General features: G+C 42.4%; 2 protein-coding genes across 7 annotated transcripts in view; one reads left to right on the forward strand and one right to left on the reverse strand.

Annotated features, from left to right (window-relative positions):
- LOC129868400 (transcriptional regulator Erg-like) overlaps positions 1-12148 on the forward strand; it is a 67025-nt gene extending 54877 nt beyond the window's left edge. For 2 of the 6 annotated variants that reach the window (XM_055942340.1, XM_055942341.1), the window contains exons 3-11: positions 1037-1191; positions 5549-5752; positions 7877-7957; positions 8409-8483; positions 8960-9022; positions 9307-9363; positions 9459-9506; positions 9798-9860; positions 10028-12148. In XM_055942340.1, the coding sequence (XP_055798315.1) occupies positions 1037-1191; positions 5549-5752; positions 7877-7957; positions 8409-8483; positions 8960-9022; positions 9307-9363; positions 9459-9506; positions 9798-9860; positions 10028-10548 (1267 nt within the window). In that variant the 3' untranslated portion in view covers positions 10549-12148. The remainder of the gene's footprint in view (positions 1-1036; positions 1192-5548; positions 5753-7876; positions 7958-8408; positions 8484-8959; positions 9023-9306; positions 9364-9458; positions 9507-9797; positions 9861-10027) is intronic. The other 4 variants (XM_055942342.1, XM_055942345.1, XM_055942344.1 and 1 more) reach the window with 3 other exon arrangements.
- Positions 12149-12401: 253 nt separating this feature from the next.
- On the reverse strand, positions 12402-16405 carry LOC129868401 (ATP-sensitive inward rectifier potassium channel 15-like). Its single transcript, XM_055942347.1, has 2 exons — positions 16095-16405; positions 12402-15454 (listed from the first exon to the last, which is right to left on the reverse strand). The coding sequence occupies exon 2, from the start codon at positions 15410-15412 to the stop codon at positions 14390-14392; it is 1023 nt and encodes a 340-aa protein (XP_055798322.1). The 5' UTR covers positions 15413-15454; positions 16095-16405; the 3' UTR covers positions 12402-14389.
- Between the last annotated feature and the right edge of the window lie 302 nt (positions 16406-16707).

The following is a 16707-nucleotide window of genomic DNA, read 5'->3' on the forward strand; positions in this document are numbered from 1 at the left end:
AAATAAATGACCATCAACATTTTGTCATTGGACAGTCTTTGGGACTAACAGCACTATAGGCAATTAATTCAGAGAAGAAGTATGAAACGTCTTTTTATGATAGTGCCATAAAATAGTTACTGTAATCTTTGGGACTAAGATTATTGAAATACGACTGGATGAAAAAATCCCTCCAACAGCAGATCTGAGAATAAATCACTTATATGTGTTTTTACTTTGAAACAGCTATTCCCAAATCACATGCATCTGGGGGCTGTACCCGTGGCAAGGACATACTCTCCATCAAGGCTGGGTCAGGAGAGGCCAACAGTTGGTTGACACATGACTTAGATTCCAAGAAATGGTTCCAAATGGTTCATATCTTGGCCACAGCAGGTTGATATGAATTTATATGACATTCCATGGGTAATCCATCCCATCTGGTGGCCGCGCCCCGGGGGAATCAGAAGCTATGATAATGGCAGAAGAGTCATTTGGAATGGGGTCATTTATGGGGCCCAGGGCCCCTGGCACGCCTCCCTCCCTCCACTTTATTTTAGTGGAGATCCGTCTTTTTATGTGGCTTCAGGAGAGCTGCGGGGCACAGGTTGCAGCCATAGCTGGGATATTCGAAAGAATAATGGATTGGAATGGTAGAGACAAACAATCTGAGAATACTTTGTTTTGCAGTCTGTGGTGGGAAGAGAGTTGACATCACAATTACACGGTCTCCTCTGTTTGAGCATCAAGGCACACACTAGCAATGTTATGGGGAGATTTTTGGGTCAACATAAATGCATGGGATAATACATAGATAGAGATAGATAATCATCAACAAACATTTTACTAATGGTTTACAAACAAATTACTAATGATTTATAAACAGTCGTTTAACAGATGTTCCAGTGTAGTGTTACCAGTTAGGTAAACCAATAGTCTTGATGAGCATTGCAGGTGTGGTTGACCCCACCCCTCTGGGATTGACTCCGCCCATATGTGGATGACTCCGCCTCCCTGTGACTAACCCCACTCCTCCCTCTGTGTTTTGTCCTGACAGAAACTCTCCCGACGAATGCAGCGTGGGGAAGAACGGGAAGCTGTCCAGTGGAGGAGAGGGCAGCACCCCTGTCACTTACAGCAGTTACCTGGAGGACAAGCACATCGCTCCCCCCAACATGACCACCAATGAGCGCCGTGTCATTGTTCCCGCAGGTAACAGAGCAACTTAACACATCAAATGACACCACAGTGATTTGAACACCAGAACACTTTTCTTTAGACAACTGAAGCTCTTAGTTAGATATTCTCAATTACCTTGGGTCGACTCACCTGTCTTCAGTTGAGATGATAGTAAAAATCACATCTCGTCTGATGTGAACTAGCTCACGAGCTCATGTGTCCTATGTACACATGTAAACATAGCTAAAGAGGACCTGCTTTAGAATGAGAAGCAGGGCATTGCCCTCTGCGGTTAAAGGAGCCTTCAATACCAGTCCCAATCAGTCATGTGAGTCACTCACTGCTTTCGATTAGGGGACCTCATGTCTCTCACATACATTCATCTGTCACAAGGAGAGACTTCCTGTTATCTGCAGCACAGAAGCCCCAGCGTTTTGTTGCAGAGTGTGCTTTTCCTTGTCTAGACGGTTTCCTATGGTGTCTGTCCAACTGGGTGGATAAGGAGCAGGGTGGCGTAAGGAGCAGGGTGGAGAGGGGATGTGAGTCCCTGCCAAATGGGAGAAAAGTATTTTATCAGTTCCCCGTTCAAAGACACACACCTAGAATACAACACTGAATCCTGACTGGAACATCCATGAGGCTGTGCTGTGTCTTTTGGGTAAAAAGAGGAATCAGAATAGCCAAAATAAAGCACCTTTGAAATTAGGTGCTAACTTTGTAAATATTTCAGAATCTACACAGTTTTTTCTTTGATATAAAGTCATAGATCTGCATTAGATAGTCACTTCTTGATGCATCAAAAATAAATAAAATCCTGGCCTATGTGCATATGGGTTTTAATGACTACACTTTTTGTGAACTACACTACCGGTCAAAAGTTTTAGAACATCTACTCATTCAAGGGTTTTTCTTTATTTTTACTATTTTCTACATTCTAGAATAATAGTTAAGACATCAACACTATGGAATAACACATATGGAATCATGTAGTAAACAGAAAAAGTGTTAAACAAATCAAAATATGTTTTATATTTGAGATTCTTCAAATAGCCACCCTTTTCCTTGATGACAGCTTTGCACACTCTTGGCATTCTATTAACCAACTTCACCTGGAATGCTTTTCTAACAGTCTTGAAGGAGTTCCCACATATGCTGAGTGTTTGTTGGCTGCTTTTTCTTCACTCTCTGGTCTGACTCATCCCAAACCATCTCAATTGGGTTAAGGTCGGGGGATTGTGGAGGTCAGGTCATCTGATGCAGCACCATCACTCTCCTTCTTGGTCAAATAGTCCTTACACAGCCTGGAGGTGTGTTGGGTCATTGTCCTGTTGAAAAACAAATTATACTCCCACTAAGCCCAAACCAGATGGGATGGCGCATCGCTGCAGAATGCTGCGGTAGCCATGTTGGTTAAGTGTACCTTGAATTCTAAATAAATCACAGACAGTGTCACCAGCAAAGCACCCCTCACACCATAACACTTCCTCCTCAATGCTTTACGGTGGGAAATACACATGCGGAGATCATCCATTCACCTACTCCACGTCTCACAAAGACACAGCGGTTGGAAACAAAAATGTCCAATTTGAACTCCAGACCAAAGGACACATTTCCAACGGTCTAATGTCCATTGCTTGTGTTTCTTTGCCCAAGCAAGTCTCTTCTTCTTATTGCTGTCCTTTAGTAGTGGTTTCTTTGCAGCAATTCGACTATGAAGGCCTGATTCACACAGTCTCCTCTGAACAGTTGATGTTGAGATGTGTCTGTTACTTGAACTCTGTGAAGCATTTATTTGGGCTGTAATTCCTGAAGCTGGTAACTCTAATGAACTTATCCTCTCCAGCACAGATAACTCTGGGTCGTCCATTCCTGTGGCGGTACTCATGAGAGCCAGTTTCATCATAGCGCTTGATGGTTTTTGCGACTGCACTTGTAGAAACTCTCAAAGTTCTTGAAATTTTCCGTATTGACTGACCTTCATGTCTTAAAGTAATGATGGACTGTCTTTTATCTTTGCTTATTTTAGCTGTTCTTGCCATAATATGGACTTGGTCTTTTACCAAATAGGGCTATCTACAGTTTACCCCCCTACCTTGTCACACCACTACTGATTGGCTCAAACGCATTAAGAAGTCAATCAATTCCACAAATTAACTTTTAAGAGGGCACACCTGTTAATTGAAATGCATTCCAGGTGACTACCTCATGAAGCTGGTTGAGAGAATGCCAAGAGTGTGCAAGGCTGTCATCAAGGCAAAGGGTGGCTATTTGAAGAATCTCAAATCTAAAATATATTTTGATTTGTTTAACACTTTTCTGTTTACTACATGATTCCATATGTGTTATTTCATAGTTTTGATGTCTTGTCTACAATGTAGAAAATAGTAAAAATAAAGAAAAACCCTTGAATATTCTAAAACATTTGACCCATAGTGTACATGAAGCTCAAACTAGATCCTTTGTCACAGTGTAACCTTTATTTAACTAGGCAAGTCAGTTAAGAACAAATTCTTATTTACAATGATGGCTAACTGGGGAACAGTGGGTTAACTGCCTTGTTCAGGGGCAGAACAACAGATTTTTACCTTGTCAGCTTTGGGATTCGATCCAGAAACCTTTCGGTTACTGGCCCAACGCTATAACCACTAGGCTACATGCCGCCCCACAGTAATGTATCCAATGGAAAATAACCATAGAGAAACTTTGTTTAGAGTAATTTTCCCAAAGACAAACCTGTCCATTGACGGCCCGGAGCACTGTACTCTCTATCTGGGGGTTGTGCAACACAGTTTTTCTGGCATAGTGCAACTTCCTCTCCAACTGAAGCTGACAAGGACAATGACGCGACATGTTAAGAACATCCTGTTTTTGCTGTTCATTTAGAGGACAATAGCCACACACTGCACCACGGAATGTAATGGGAGGTCAATATTCAGCTGGCTTCTCTGCTCTACGTATAGGAAACACATTCCTGATATTTTGGTATAGGGACTTGGGGAGGGCATTTCAACTTCAAATACATACAGATCTGTTCCTATATGATGCACAATGCACCCCTTAGTGCATTTTAAGAGGCCCTAGAGCCCCACCCAACATCTCTGCTATATAGGATAATATATTGTTGGAGAGAATACAGAAACGTTATGCAAAAGTGTATTGCCTATGATATAATTAAGCAATAAGGCACGGGGGGTGTGGTATACAGTATGACCAATATACCACGGCTAAGGGCTGTTCTTAGGCACGATGCATCGCGGAGTGCCTGGACACAGCACTTAGCCGTGGTATATTGGCCATATACCACAAACCTCTGAGGTGCCTTATTGCTATTATAAACTGGTTATCAACGTAATTAGAGCAGTTAAAATAAATGTTTTGTCATACCCGTGGTATACTGTGTGATATAACACGGCTGTCAGCCAATCAGCATTCAGGGCTCTAACTACCCAGTTTATAATATGTAGTACTTGATTACACCCCTCTATAGTTTCTGTCCCATCTGAATTCAATCTGCATTACAGTGCATTCGCTGCTTAATGCCACATCCACTATATTGTTTGGATGGTTAAGTCCTCCAATATTGCACTGAGACAGACCTGAGGGCTGAGGAGAGCGAGTGCCAGCCAGCCTCCCCTTCGCCCAACTGATCCTTGCCTCGTGTCTCTGTAGCGAGGGATGAGTTACCGTTGCCCCTTGCTCTCTGAGCCTGTGTAAGTACTCTGGCTTCCAGCCCCCCCCCCCCCCCCAAAAAAAAAAATATTTAGAGGCTCGTAGTCTCGTTCTCAGAGAGATAGGGTTACATCTGCGTTCTAAATAGCACCCTATCCCCTATACGATGCACTACTTTTGACCAGGGCACATAAGGCTCTGCTCATAAGTGGTGCACTATGTAGGGAATAGGGTGCCATTTGGGACATAGATACAGAGTTACAGGTACTGTTAAATATTGCTGGAACGGAGGACCAGACGACAGTGTGGTTTGTTTCTGTACCTGTCAGCTGTTTTTTGGATCCTGTTAAGTTTGTTAGGTGTGTGTGTGTTTGGTAACAGTGGTCTTATCTCTGGGAAAGAGAATGTCATCGTTCTAAACACAGTACTCATGTAATTGGACTGTATTTGCACAAATTAACATTTATTTAGAAAATGTTGGTTGTTAAAACCAGTTTCATTGCAAATGTATTCTCAACTATTATCATATAAAGAATGAGAGTAAGTATGAACTGTAAGAAAAGAAGTAAGTATAAACGTGAGAGTTTACTATGAGAGTTTCCATTCTCCTTTCTCTGTGGTGGGATAAGTTGCTCCAGTTACATGTTGCTACTCGCTGCATCTTACCCCTTCTATAGTGTTAACACATCCCCCTTTCTATGTTGTGTCCATGCCCTTGCAGATCCCACACTCTGGTCCACGGAGCATGTACGCCAGTGGCTGGAGTGGGCAGTTAAGGAGTATGGCTTGCTGGACGTGGACGTGGCTCTCTTCCACAACATGGACGGCAAGGACCTGTGCAAGATGAGCAAGGAGGACTTCCAGAGGCTCACACTCAGCTACAACGCAGACATCCTGCTCTCCCACCTGCACTACCTCAGAGAGAGTGAGTCTAGTATCTTCCTTCTCCTCCTCATCATCCCTCTCTCCTCTCCTCCCTCTCCGTGCTCCCGCCTTCTGTCCCTTTTCCCCAGCTGACCAACACAATGCGTTGGCAGGTGGTAAAGAGAAATGCTACAAAGGGCTACTACTGAAGGGCTGCTGTAGTCTGGTGGTCCATTCTTTACCTCTATACCAGGGGTAAGGTAGGAAACTTGTCCTGGGCGGTTTATAAGGTAAGCAGGCCTCAGGTGCTTTAAATTTTGGCCTGAAACCAAAGCCTGTACACACTGTGGCTCTCTAGAACCAGACTTGCCTAGATTATTAAGGAGAAAGGGGAGTGTGAGATACAAGATACACTTGTTCCGTTAACAAAGTGTCTGCTTGTTAAAAGTCATAGCTTGTTAAAGTTATGGCAAAGGGCAGATCCTGCAGCCTTCCAGTAGCGAGCCTCAGTAATCCTGTCTGTGTGTAGTGTGAATCAAACTGAGCTCTCACTGACGTACTCCAGAGGGCCTCAGCTATTTTGCTTGACTACAGATTAGAATGCAACCTGGTGAAGGAGTCCCTGTTGCTGCTGCTTCTGCTGCTTTGGCTGAATGACTCACTGCTCCAAGGCCTGCTTTCCTGTCCACTGCACCTCACCTCCCCTCTACACAAACACGTTTTTTTGTGCATGTCATCCACATGCTCGTTCACTTGCACACACACACACACACACACACACACACACACACACACACACACACACACACACACACACACACACACACACACACACACACACACACACACAGTTTTTAAATTGTTAGCAGTAGATGTGACAGTAGTAGTAGTTGGGTAGTAGTAGTAGGATTAATGGTGGCAGTAGTGTAACAATAATAAAATCATTAACATGTTTTTGAAGAGGAATAGATATACTACATCAAAGTCCTAATTGACACCCATCTTAAGAGACGTATTTGTTTATAGTCATTGGAGAAGGTTTGTCAGACTCTTGAGATTATGTGTATCTTTGATAGTCTGTCTCTTTCTGCTCTCCAAGAATAGGGTAGTCCAAGTTCCATTTGATCGTGCATACAACTTTCCAATGAACCATTACTCCTTTCATGATGACTGCTAATGGTTTTGTTTGTTTGATATCAGTGTCGGTTTTGGTAGGGTTTAGCCACAGATGTACAGATGAGGTAAGTGATGGGAGAAAGAGAGGAACAATACAGAAAGATAGCCAGACACACAGACCACACAGACAGACAGATAGCTGGAGGAGTCCAGAGTTTAGAGTGGCGTACCACCACGTTCTGAACTGGGCTGTTGTTTGTGTTATTCCACAATCCTGTGCTTGAAGCTCTCTTGAAACATGTCTCACAAAAATCTTTTGAATTACCTTTTCTTATACATTCCTTTTAGTGCAATCAACAGTTCCCATGCCCTCATTTAAATACTATGGGCAGTTTGAAATTGATAAGAGAGAAATGCCAATAGGCCTACTTATCTGTCTCCAAAGACTTCTTTTTGTTTGGCTTTAGATGTAAAATGGTCTGAAGGGAGTGGGTAGGCACACCTACACTATTCACAGACCCTGACGGTGGCTGGCTTTGTATTTGAGGTCTCTTCGACTGGAAAAAAACACTAGTGATGGGGGGAAAGGAAGAATGCCCTCTCCTCCTTTTGTTTTTGGTAATGGTTTCTGCTCCTCTTTCCCCCTTGTGTGTACACACGCTCGCCGAATTTACTCTGGAGGAGGGAAAATTGGGAAAAGCGATGGATTCTCACAGACAAATGTGGGCACGAGTGATTAACTGTTTATTTGGGTTGGTCCTCCCTGCCATTGTCTCCCCTCTCACTATGGCGATGTGTTCCACACTTACATGCTCTCTCTTTCTCGCTCGTTCTTTCCCACTCCATTTCCCCTCTCCTCACCCTCTATCTCCCTGTACTGCTCCTTGCCTGTTGAATGTTGCCTCTATGGCAGTTCTGAGAGCAGCCCTTACCTTAGTGCATCGCTAAAGGTCTGTGTTTATCATGGCTGACGCCCCCCAACGCATCACTCCTTGCACATCATAGGTTGTTTTGAGCTGTTTTCTTTTTTTGGTTCATCTCTTTTTCAAAAGAATGTTTTATTTCTCAGCTCCACTTCCTCACTTGACTTCCGATGATGTTGACAAAGCCTTACAAAACTCCCCGCGGTTAATGCATGCTCGCAACACAGGTAAGGAGACCCCTGCCCCCCCTTCTCTACCTTTGGCTTTGCTCCCGCCACCACAGTATGCTCACACTCACACAGTGCCCACCTATGTATATTCAGTGCACTTTTTATATACTGTACATGCACACTGCTTTTTTTGTATTCATATGATTATCAGATTATGCATCAAGTCATCTAATCTGATACTGGTTGTTATTATTTCTGTGTTTTTGTTATGTGGTGCAGAAGTTACTGTATGCTGGTGCATTAATGCATTGTGGCTGTAGAGCGTAGATGAAGGCATGTGCTAAAGTCTAACGTTGATGCATAGTGCTGTAATTACCCCTGTGCTGCACGAAATCCCTCCCCTCATGGATATGGAACGTTCAGTCAATGTGTCATGAAAAGTTGTGACATTACGGATACATAATCATTCACGTAATTCATTAATTATCCTCTCTTTCACTCTCCACAGGAGGTGCAAGTTTTATTTTCCCCAACACTACCGTTTATCCCACTGACAACTCCCCCAGAGTCTCCGCTAGGCCAGGTGGGTGATTCATCACTCCTACAAGTTTATGTAGATGAGGCATAAGAGCTTATTGTGAGCACATCCAATTACACTTAGAGGAGCAAGGTGCATGGGTAAAGGAGAAACAAGGAACCACACACCTTGCAGACAAAGTACTACTTTTTGATTATTGTACAAAAATACTCATATACAAAGGTATGTTTAGAAGACGTTCGTCAAAATATATTTTAAAGGTGCTTTAATTTGTTTATATTCAACACAAGCATCCTCTGCCCTTAAAATAATACTCCAGACTGCAGCAGTTGTGCCTATGTGTTTAGGCCCCTTGTATTATGGAAGGTTTCTGGCAATCAACCACTCTTACCTCAGACCGATGAGGTGACCCACTGAAATGCACTCACTCATCATGTTTTTGTTTTTATCATAGCGCCATCTAGGGGTAAGGTTCATAACTGCAGGCAGCAGGTTGACTTGTCATTACTGTTATTTTACAGACCTGGCATATGAAGCAGCCAGAAGATCTGGATGGCCTACACAAGCTGTATCTTCCACCAAAGGTAAGGAGTCACAATGTACTGTACATCAGTCCTTTGTCAAAAGATGGCACTCCCTTTGCTTTTCATCTATTGGAAAATGTGTCAACGTACATCACAATTAATTTAAGAGGGTACATCTTTACAAGCCTGTGGACTAGACGTAAACAAAACAGTCTGGGCAGAATCAGAGAACAGAAAATTGTATATCTCAAGATAAGAATATATTTCTCCACTGTATACACTTGGAACATTGCCCTCAAGGAAACCAACCCCCTGCTAATATTTTGGGAACTTTATCCCTCAAGGTTCCCAGCCCTCCCCAGTCATTGTCACCAAAACAGAGGAGCAGAGGCCTCAGCTAGGTAAGATATTAGCTTGAACAGTACTCTGAAATAGATGGTGATTGAGCTGAATAAAATATTTTCTCCTACTAATGTGAATGTTTTTCCCTTCTTAGATCCTTATCAGATCCTGGGGCCCACGAGCAGCAGGCTGGCAAACCCCGGTGAGTTTTATGGAGGGTGTGAGTGATTATCACTTCATTAGATAAAATGTATGATTTTAGAAATGAATATTACAACCAAGGAACCATTTATATGAGCAGCTGTTATGGTGGTGACTGTTGCAATAAATTGTTGTTGTGGTGTTGACTGTAACATGTCTGTATGTAGTTGTTATGGTGATGACCACCTGTCTCTCTCCAGACTGTATTATAATTGTTACGATATTGACTCCCTGACTCTGTCCCGACTGTATAAGTAATTGTTACACCTGTTGACTTCCTGTCTCTGTCCAGACGTTGGCCGGGACTCAAACAAACCGCAATCCGCCGACATCGCACTACTCTTGAGCTTTAAAGGTAATTTATGTTTGAGCTGACATCCGCAGCGTTTACCCTGAATGCGATCGTGAACATCAAGGAAATTGCCTTTGAAAGTGAAGTGCAGTGCGATGTCGACATAGTGCGGTTTGAATCCCGGCCTGTATTAGTAATTCTAACTGTGTTGACACCTTTTCTGCCTGCAGGCTCGGGACAGATACAGTTGTGGCAGTTCCTGCTGGAGCTCCTGTCAGACAGCACCAACTCCGGCTGCATCACCTGGGAGGGCACCAATGGCGAGTTCAAGATGACCGACCCTGACGAGGTGGCGAGGCGCTGGGGCGAGAGGAAGAGCAAGCCCAACATGAACTACGACAAGCTGAGCCGCGCCCTGCGCTACTACTACGACAAGAACATCATGACCAAGGTGCACGGCAAGCGCTACGCCTACAAGTTTGACTTCCACGGCATCGCCCAGGCCCTGCAGCCCCACCCGCCAGAGTCCTCCATGTACAAGTACCCCTCCGATCTGTCCTACATGAGCACCTACCATGCACACCAGCAGAAGGTCAACTTCATCACGCCCCACCCTCAAGCGCTACCCGTCACCTCCTCCAGCTTCTTTGCTGCCCCCAACCCCTACTGGAACTCCCCCACCGGAGGTATCTACCCCAACACCCGGCACCCAGGCGCTCACATGCCCTCCCACCTGGGCACGTACTATTAGACCTGCCAAGGGAAGGGCGTCTTGCTACGCTAAAACTGGAGGAAGAAACGGGAAGAAACGGGAAAACACAAAGGGTTTCTGTTTGGATAGTGTCAGAACCAAACAAAAACAGGGGCAGGATCAATAATGAAGAAATTTGGTAGAGGTAGGGTAACTGGTGTAAGTCTAGGGCATGAGCAGGTGAGGGAACTCAAGGTTCTGTAAAGGATTAAGAGGAGGGCTACAGACATGTCGCTATAAGACGATATAGGAGGGAAAACTGTAAATGTAAAAAGGGCAATAGTGGACGTTACTATGACCAAGGGCATTGTGCGACATGTAGCTTCTGAGAACAGTTAAAGATACGTCTTTGAGTAGAATTAAAAGGGAGTTATCAGTGGATTATATAACATGATCATGTCCTTTTGATAAAGGTCGCTAAATATACCCCAAAAATACAATAGCTGCATGAACAGTTACTTATTATATATGTTTTTAAACTATTAAACTACCTTATTTAATGAAGTAAACATATCAAAGACTGTAAAGATGAGGCAAGATAAGTAAGATGTAAGTGTGGAGAGGGGTGTGGTGTGGCAGTTGAGTGTGTACTTCAGAGGAAGTAGGGAGAAGTACTAAACTTGGCTGTAGTAAACTGTGAAACAAGCACCAGCAGGAAACACCTTGGGTAGATGTGTGCTAGATGGTCATGTCACATGACCATGCATGGACTCACAGACTGTTTGTGACCAAGGGTGGGGCAACATCAGAGAGGACGGCGGATCATGAAAGACACTGAAATATGTGAAAAATTAAGTATTAATCCTTTGGATATAAACTGCCTTATGTCTTATCAGTATTATTATACTACATAGTAGTGCATATGGCATTATTGAACGTAAAGGGAAGATTGTTTTACTTGACTGTTATTCTTAAAGAGAGTGCCTTGAAATCAATTAATCTGTGTTTTGGAAATTTTGAAAAACTGGAATTAAGCACGATTCGTAAAATGTTGTGTGTGACCTCAAATCTTTTTATAAGGAAGGAGGAGTTTTCTTGACCACAGTGACTTACCACAGAAACTCCCAGTTCAGCTGAAGAGATTTTACAAAGTTCCAATTTTGTATTATGTTTTTCTGAGTCGCGAACGCTGTGCGTTTGTTAGATTGAAGTATACAAGTCAGTGTTATATTTCTTTTTATATGATAAATGTATAACTTATGCAATATATACACTACGAGTTGATCTCAGCCAGCCAAAGACACAGACAATGTTTTTATAATAGATATAGTGACAGAAATGTCATTGAAATAGACTAAAGAAGGCAGTAAACAATGAAAAAACAGTTGTGGCCTTTGAACTTTATGCTCTGTAAACAGTTTACAACATAAACTATATATACTAATATAAAACTGCTTGTGTCGGCCAGGCAAGTAATTTCAGACCTGTTCAGTATTATTTTATGGGATGCAGGCTTGGGTAGAACACTTATAAGCTGCCAGCCTTGTAAGCTGAGAAACAGGACTGAGATACTGAGATTGTTTACTAAAGGGACCATAAAAATGATATACTTTGATAGATTTTCTACTGTGTCATTTCTAATAAAGTATCTTCAACCAAAGTGCTGTCCTCTCTTGTCTTGGAAGGTGAAAGATTGTGTGTTATTGTGCCCTGTCTGCATGCAGTATAAAGAGGAGTTGCCCCCATTATTTTGACCCAACACAGTCGATGTGTGCCAACAACCAAAAGACAAACCTCATTGGCTCTACCCTGAGTGTTGCCACAACAACAGAGATGAGGAGTAGAGCAGTGTGGGATGGGGGTAATGGAATTTTATAGAGCTATTTTTAGATAAAAACATTCCATCACTCTCATTATGGTATATGGATCATATATTCTTGAAAGCCAATGGTTTATTCAGAGATAAAGATGGAACACAGCTTTTAAGCATTACACAGCCATTATCTCAAACTAGTTTTGTTACATCCCCATCTACCTTTTGAGTGAAATATGTATAATTCATTAAAATATACAACTTGAGTGATAAAAATAAACAACATCTTGAATCTGTTTTCCTGGAATCCTCCATAATTTTTTCTAATACAGCAACAGTTACTGCCACAAATTGAATTAAAACAAACACCAGCACCTGAGACACAGTCCTTATTCTGAATGCATGTCCATATACTCCTATTATAAAGCTTGTAAATACAAACAATATGCCAAATATACTGTACACAGCACATTAACCAGATGCACACTGATCAGGAACATCATTTTTTTTGCCTAAATTTGTCAGCATTCACTCATTAGGTTTATGAGTTAAACAAACATATATATTTCCGTACTATGCCCAGCTAGCACATAACGTTCTGAGAACCATATGGTTATTAGAGCTTGTTGAGAGCGTGGTTGTCCTATGGTTATTTTAGAAACAACCTTCCCACAACTTTCTGGGATTGATGCAAGATAGTTTCTTTGGAACATTCTCAGCACATTTAAGGAACTTATTTTCATGGTATTTCATTACTTTAACAGAACGTTTCCTAAAAGTTACAACATTTCATTTTAATAGTGGTAATGTTCTAGAAACGTTCTCCAACTGGTTTGACATTGGGAATGTTCTCAAATAGTTCAGAGAATGTTAAGAAACAACATTCTTCTGTGGGAATTTCAGTACTTCAGCATAACAGTTCCTCAAATCAAATCAAATTGTATTAGTCAGATGCGCCGAATACAACAGGTGTAGACCTTAAAGTGAAATGCTTACTTACAAGCCCCTAACCAACAATACAGTTTAAAAAATATGAATAACAATAAGAAATAAAAGGAACAAGTAATTAAAGAGCAGCAGTAAAATAACAATAGCGAGACTATATACAGAGGGTACCGGTACAGAGTCAATGTGTGGGTGCACATGGTCATGTTCAAAGTCACATTCTCGAATTGTTCCAAGAATATTAAGAAAAAAATGTATTCTGTGGGAATTTCAGTACTTCAGCATAATGTTTCCTACAGGCTTCCTCATGGTTATATTTAAAGTCATGTTCTCAAAATGTTCAGAGAATGTTAAGAATATATTCTACACAAATCCTCAAGTAAACTTTTGTGACGTTTAGAGAACGTTCTAAGATTGATATTTAAAAACATATACATTCTGTTCTCAGCATCTACAAAACTCTCTCTAGCCTGTATCTTGTTAAGTGTGTTCAGGTGTGTTGGCTGCACACCTAATCTTAATGACTTCTCGTTTCCTTTGAAATGAGGTCTGTACGAGCATACTAAAATTAACAGCTTTGTATGTGTAAAAAATATGCCATGTTTGCTCCTTCCTGATGGCGCAGTGGACTAATTCCATGGATGGAGAAGATCAAAGGTTCAAATCCCACTGATGCTGTGTCACACTAAAAAATAAATGTGTTTGCATGATTATTGATTAAGGAAAAGCTTGGAGTTCATTAACCCAAAATAAGCTAGCAGTGTTATTAAAAGGCTTATTGAAACATTCAGTGACCATTTTAAGGAAGTTATTCAAAAACCTCCAAATAACCTGTAATTTTAGGTTTAATAAAACCTCCCAGAAAAACTTTAAAGGAACCAGAGTAAAACGTTCTCAGGACCTTCCTGCAACCTAAAAATAAATGTTCCCAAAACAGGCAAAATTTTCAACTTATGGAAACATATGGCTTCGTTCCCACAACCAATGTGAAACCAAAAACATACGTTCCCACAACTTCCAAGGAACCAAATTTGCTAGCTGGGTGTATTTCCAAATTGTTTCTAGACAGTAACTATGGTAAAACAACCATTAAAGTGGATCATGCTTATTACCAGTGTGTCCAACATGTTTGAGTGTCCTCCCTTATTCCTTCTTGTACACCTCCTCCAGTTTCAGCTTCTCTGTGTTGTTGCTGAGGAGTGTCGGGTCGCTGCTTAACTGCACCTTGTCAAAGAAGTTAAAGTCGGCCACGTACCGGCCACTGGGGGTGCTGAAGAGCACGGGCTTGAACTCGTAGCCCCACAGGATCTCCTGGGGAACGAACGATGTGCGGCTCTGACACGTGGCTGCCGTGGACTCCATGGTGGCGTTGAGGGTGACCAGCAGCTCAAAGTCGCGCGTCCGCAACCTCTCAGCGGTCAGCCCTGCCAGCGGGCTACTCTCATCCAGCACGTGATAGAATGTGAGGGGCAGGATTAGGAAGGGGCACTCCCCGCATGAGTCCATATAGAAGTCCACAGCTGTCTGGTGGATCAGAGTCTTCTCGCCCTCCTCGGTCACGTTGGGCGAAAGCAGCTTGCCGATCAGCTGGCACTGGATCAGCAGGCTTTTCCTCATGTTGGCCACACGCACCATCAGACATAGCTTGCCATCATGCCGGCAGATCACCGCCGACTGGCTGAACTTGATAGTCTCGGCCCGCTTCTTGGGTCGTGCCAGCTTGGCCAGGAAGGCCCCGGTCACGAAGATCTCAGCCAGGCCCGTGGTGACCAGCTGGACCACCAGGACGAAGATGGCCAGCGGACACTCATCGGTAATGTAGCGGAAACCGTAGCCAATGGTGGTCTGCGACTCCAGGGAGAAGAGGAAGGCGCCGGTAAGGGTCTCAACATTCATGATGCACGGAGTGTGGTTGGACAGCAGCTCACCCTTGAAGTCACCGTTGCCCATGCCGATGAAGTAGAATATTACGCCGAAGAGGAACCAGGTCATGACGAAGGTGGAGGAGAACAGTGTGAGCTTGTAGCGCCACTTCATGTCCACCACCGTGGTCCAGATGTCGTGGAGATAGAGCTTTACCATGCCCTCCACATTGTCAATGCGCACTTGGTTGTGTCCATCCTTGGAGACAATCCTCCGCTGGAAATCTGCCTTCTTGGTGGTCATCTTGGTCTTAAGTGTGTTCTCTTTGGTTGGCAGTTTGTCACCCTATTTGCATGGCAAGCAGTGAGGGTGAAAAGGAAGAAGTAACAATGTTAGCCAATGGCAACAAACTAGGACACAGTAGGTAACACAGTTCAGGAATAGTTCAAGCATTAACTGGCATTTGAACAAATGTCAGTAACAAGAACATTCTCACTGGAGCTACGGTAGTTGGTTTAATCCAAGAATTAGGAGATTGATAAAATATCTCCACACACCTAATTTCACAACGAGCATATGTGACTAACCTTTCAGATGTGTCCTCCATCTGATGTTGACATATGTACAGTACATCACTGAGCCAAAAACATTTCCTCAAATGTCTAAATATTGTGTAATACTGTATGTATTCCCTACTGTACATTCAAACAGGGTCTCTAATATTATATGCAAAACCATTACATTTTTGTAAATCTAAAATTCTTTATTTGTCAGTTAGCATGACACCGCAAGTACAAAAATAGAGCTCCTTGTGACGGAAAGTTTAGGAATATTATTTTCCTTATTGTTTTCCAGGGTTAATAAGCAATTATGTGAAGTTGTAAATTAACTCAGCAGGCAGCAACACTTTTTGTAGAATGTATTATGTCATTAAATTACTTTTACCCCTCTAGATCTTAAAAATACAAGGAAGGTGTATACTCACATTTAGTGTTGTTGCCTTCTCAGGTGTGTGGCTTCACTTGTTCTCAGTAGTTATAATCTGCAACATGAACCTGCTGTAATACCCTTCCTGGAGAGTTCCACAATGTCCCCACTCCTCTATTGCCCTTGCTTATGCACATTGAACTTTGGCATAATTATATTTAGGACAGTTTGTGAGAACAAAAAGGAGAGAGAAGGAAGAAAACTCCTTCAATGAGTTCTTGGCTACCTGTAGGTCAGCTTTTATTTCAGGTGTAGGACAAACTCCACCTATTTACCCCACCAAACCAGGGGTAGGTATGGCAACAAGTGCTCCTTGTCACATTTTTTTCCTTCTCTGACCTCATGGTTTGTTTTGTAGTTCCATATATGATTGTTGTTGCTTTATACACACACCCTGATTTACTATCTCCAATGACTAATAATGTACTGTCAGACATTCTAAATCATTGACCAGAAAATTAAAGGGAAGATACTGTGTGATGTTGTTGACAGCTAAAGACAAATGGAAAATTGGCAACGAAATTGGGTTAAATATAATGACATTTATTTAATTAATAAAATGGCAAGTCAAGTCACAATCACACCATATCTTAAATCATCACATAAAAAAT

The sequence above is a fragment of the Salvelinus fontinalis genome, chromosome 13 (genome assembly GCF_029448725.1).
Source record: "Salvelinus fontinalis isolate EN_2023a chromosome 13, ASM2944872v1, whole genome shotgun sequence".
NCBI lineage: Eukaryota > Metazoa > Chordata > Actinopteri > Salmoniformes > Salmonidae > Salvelinus > Salvelinus fontinalis.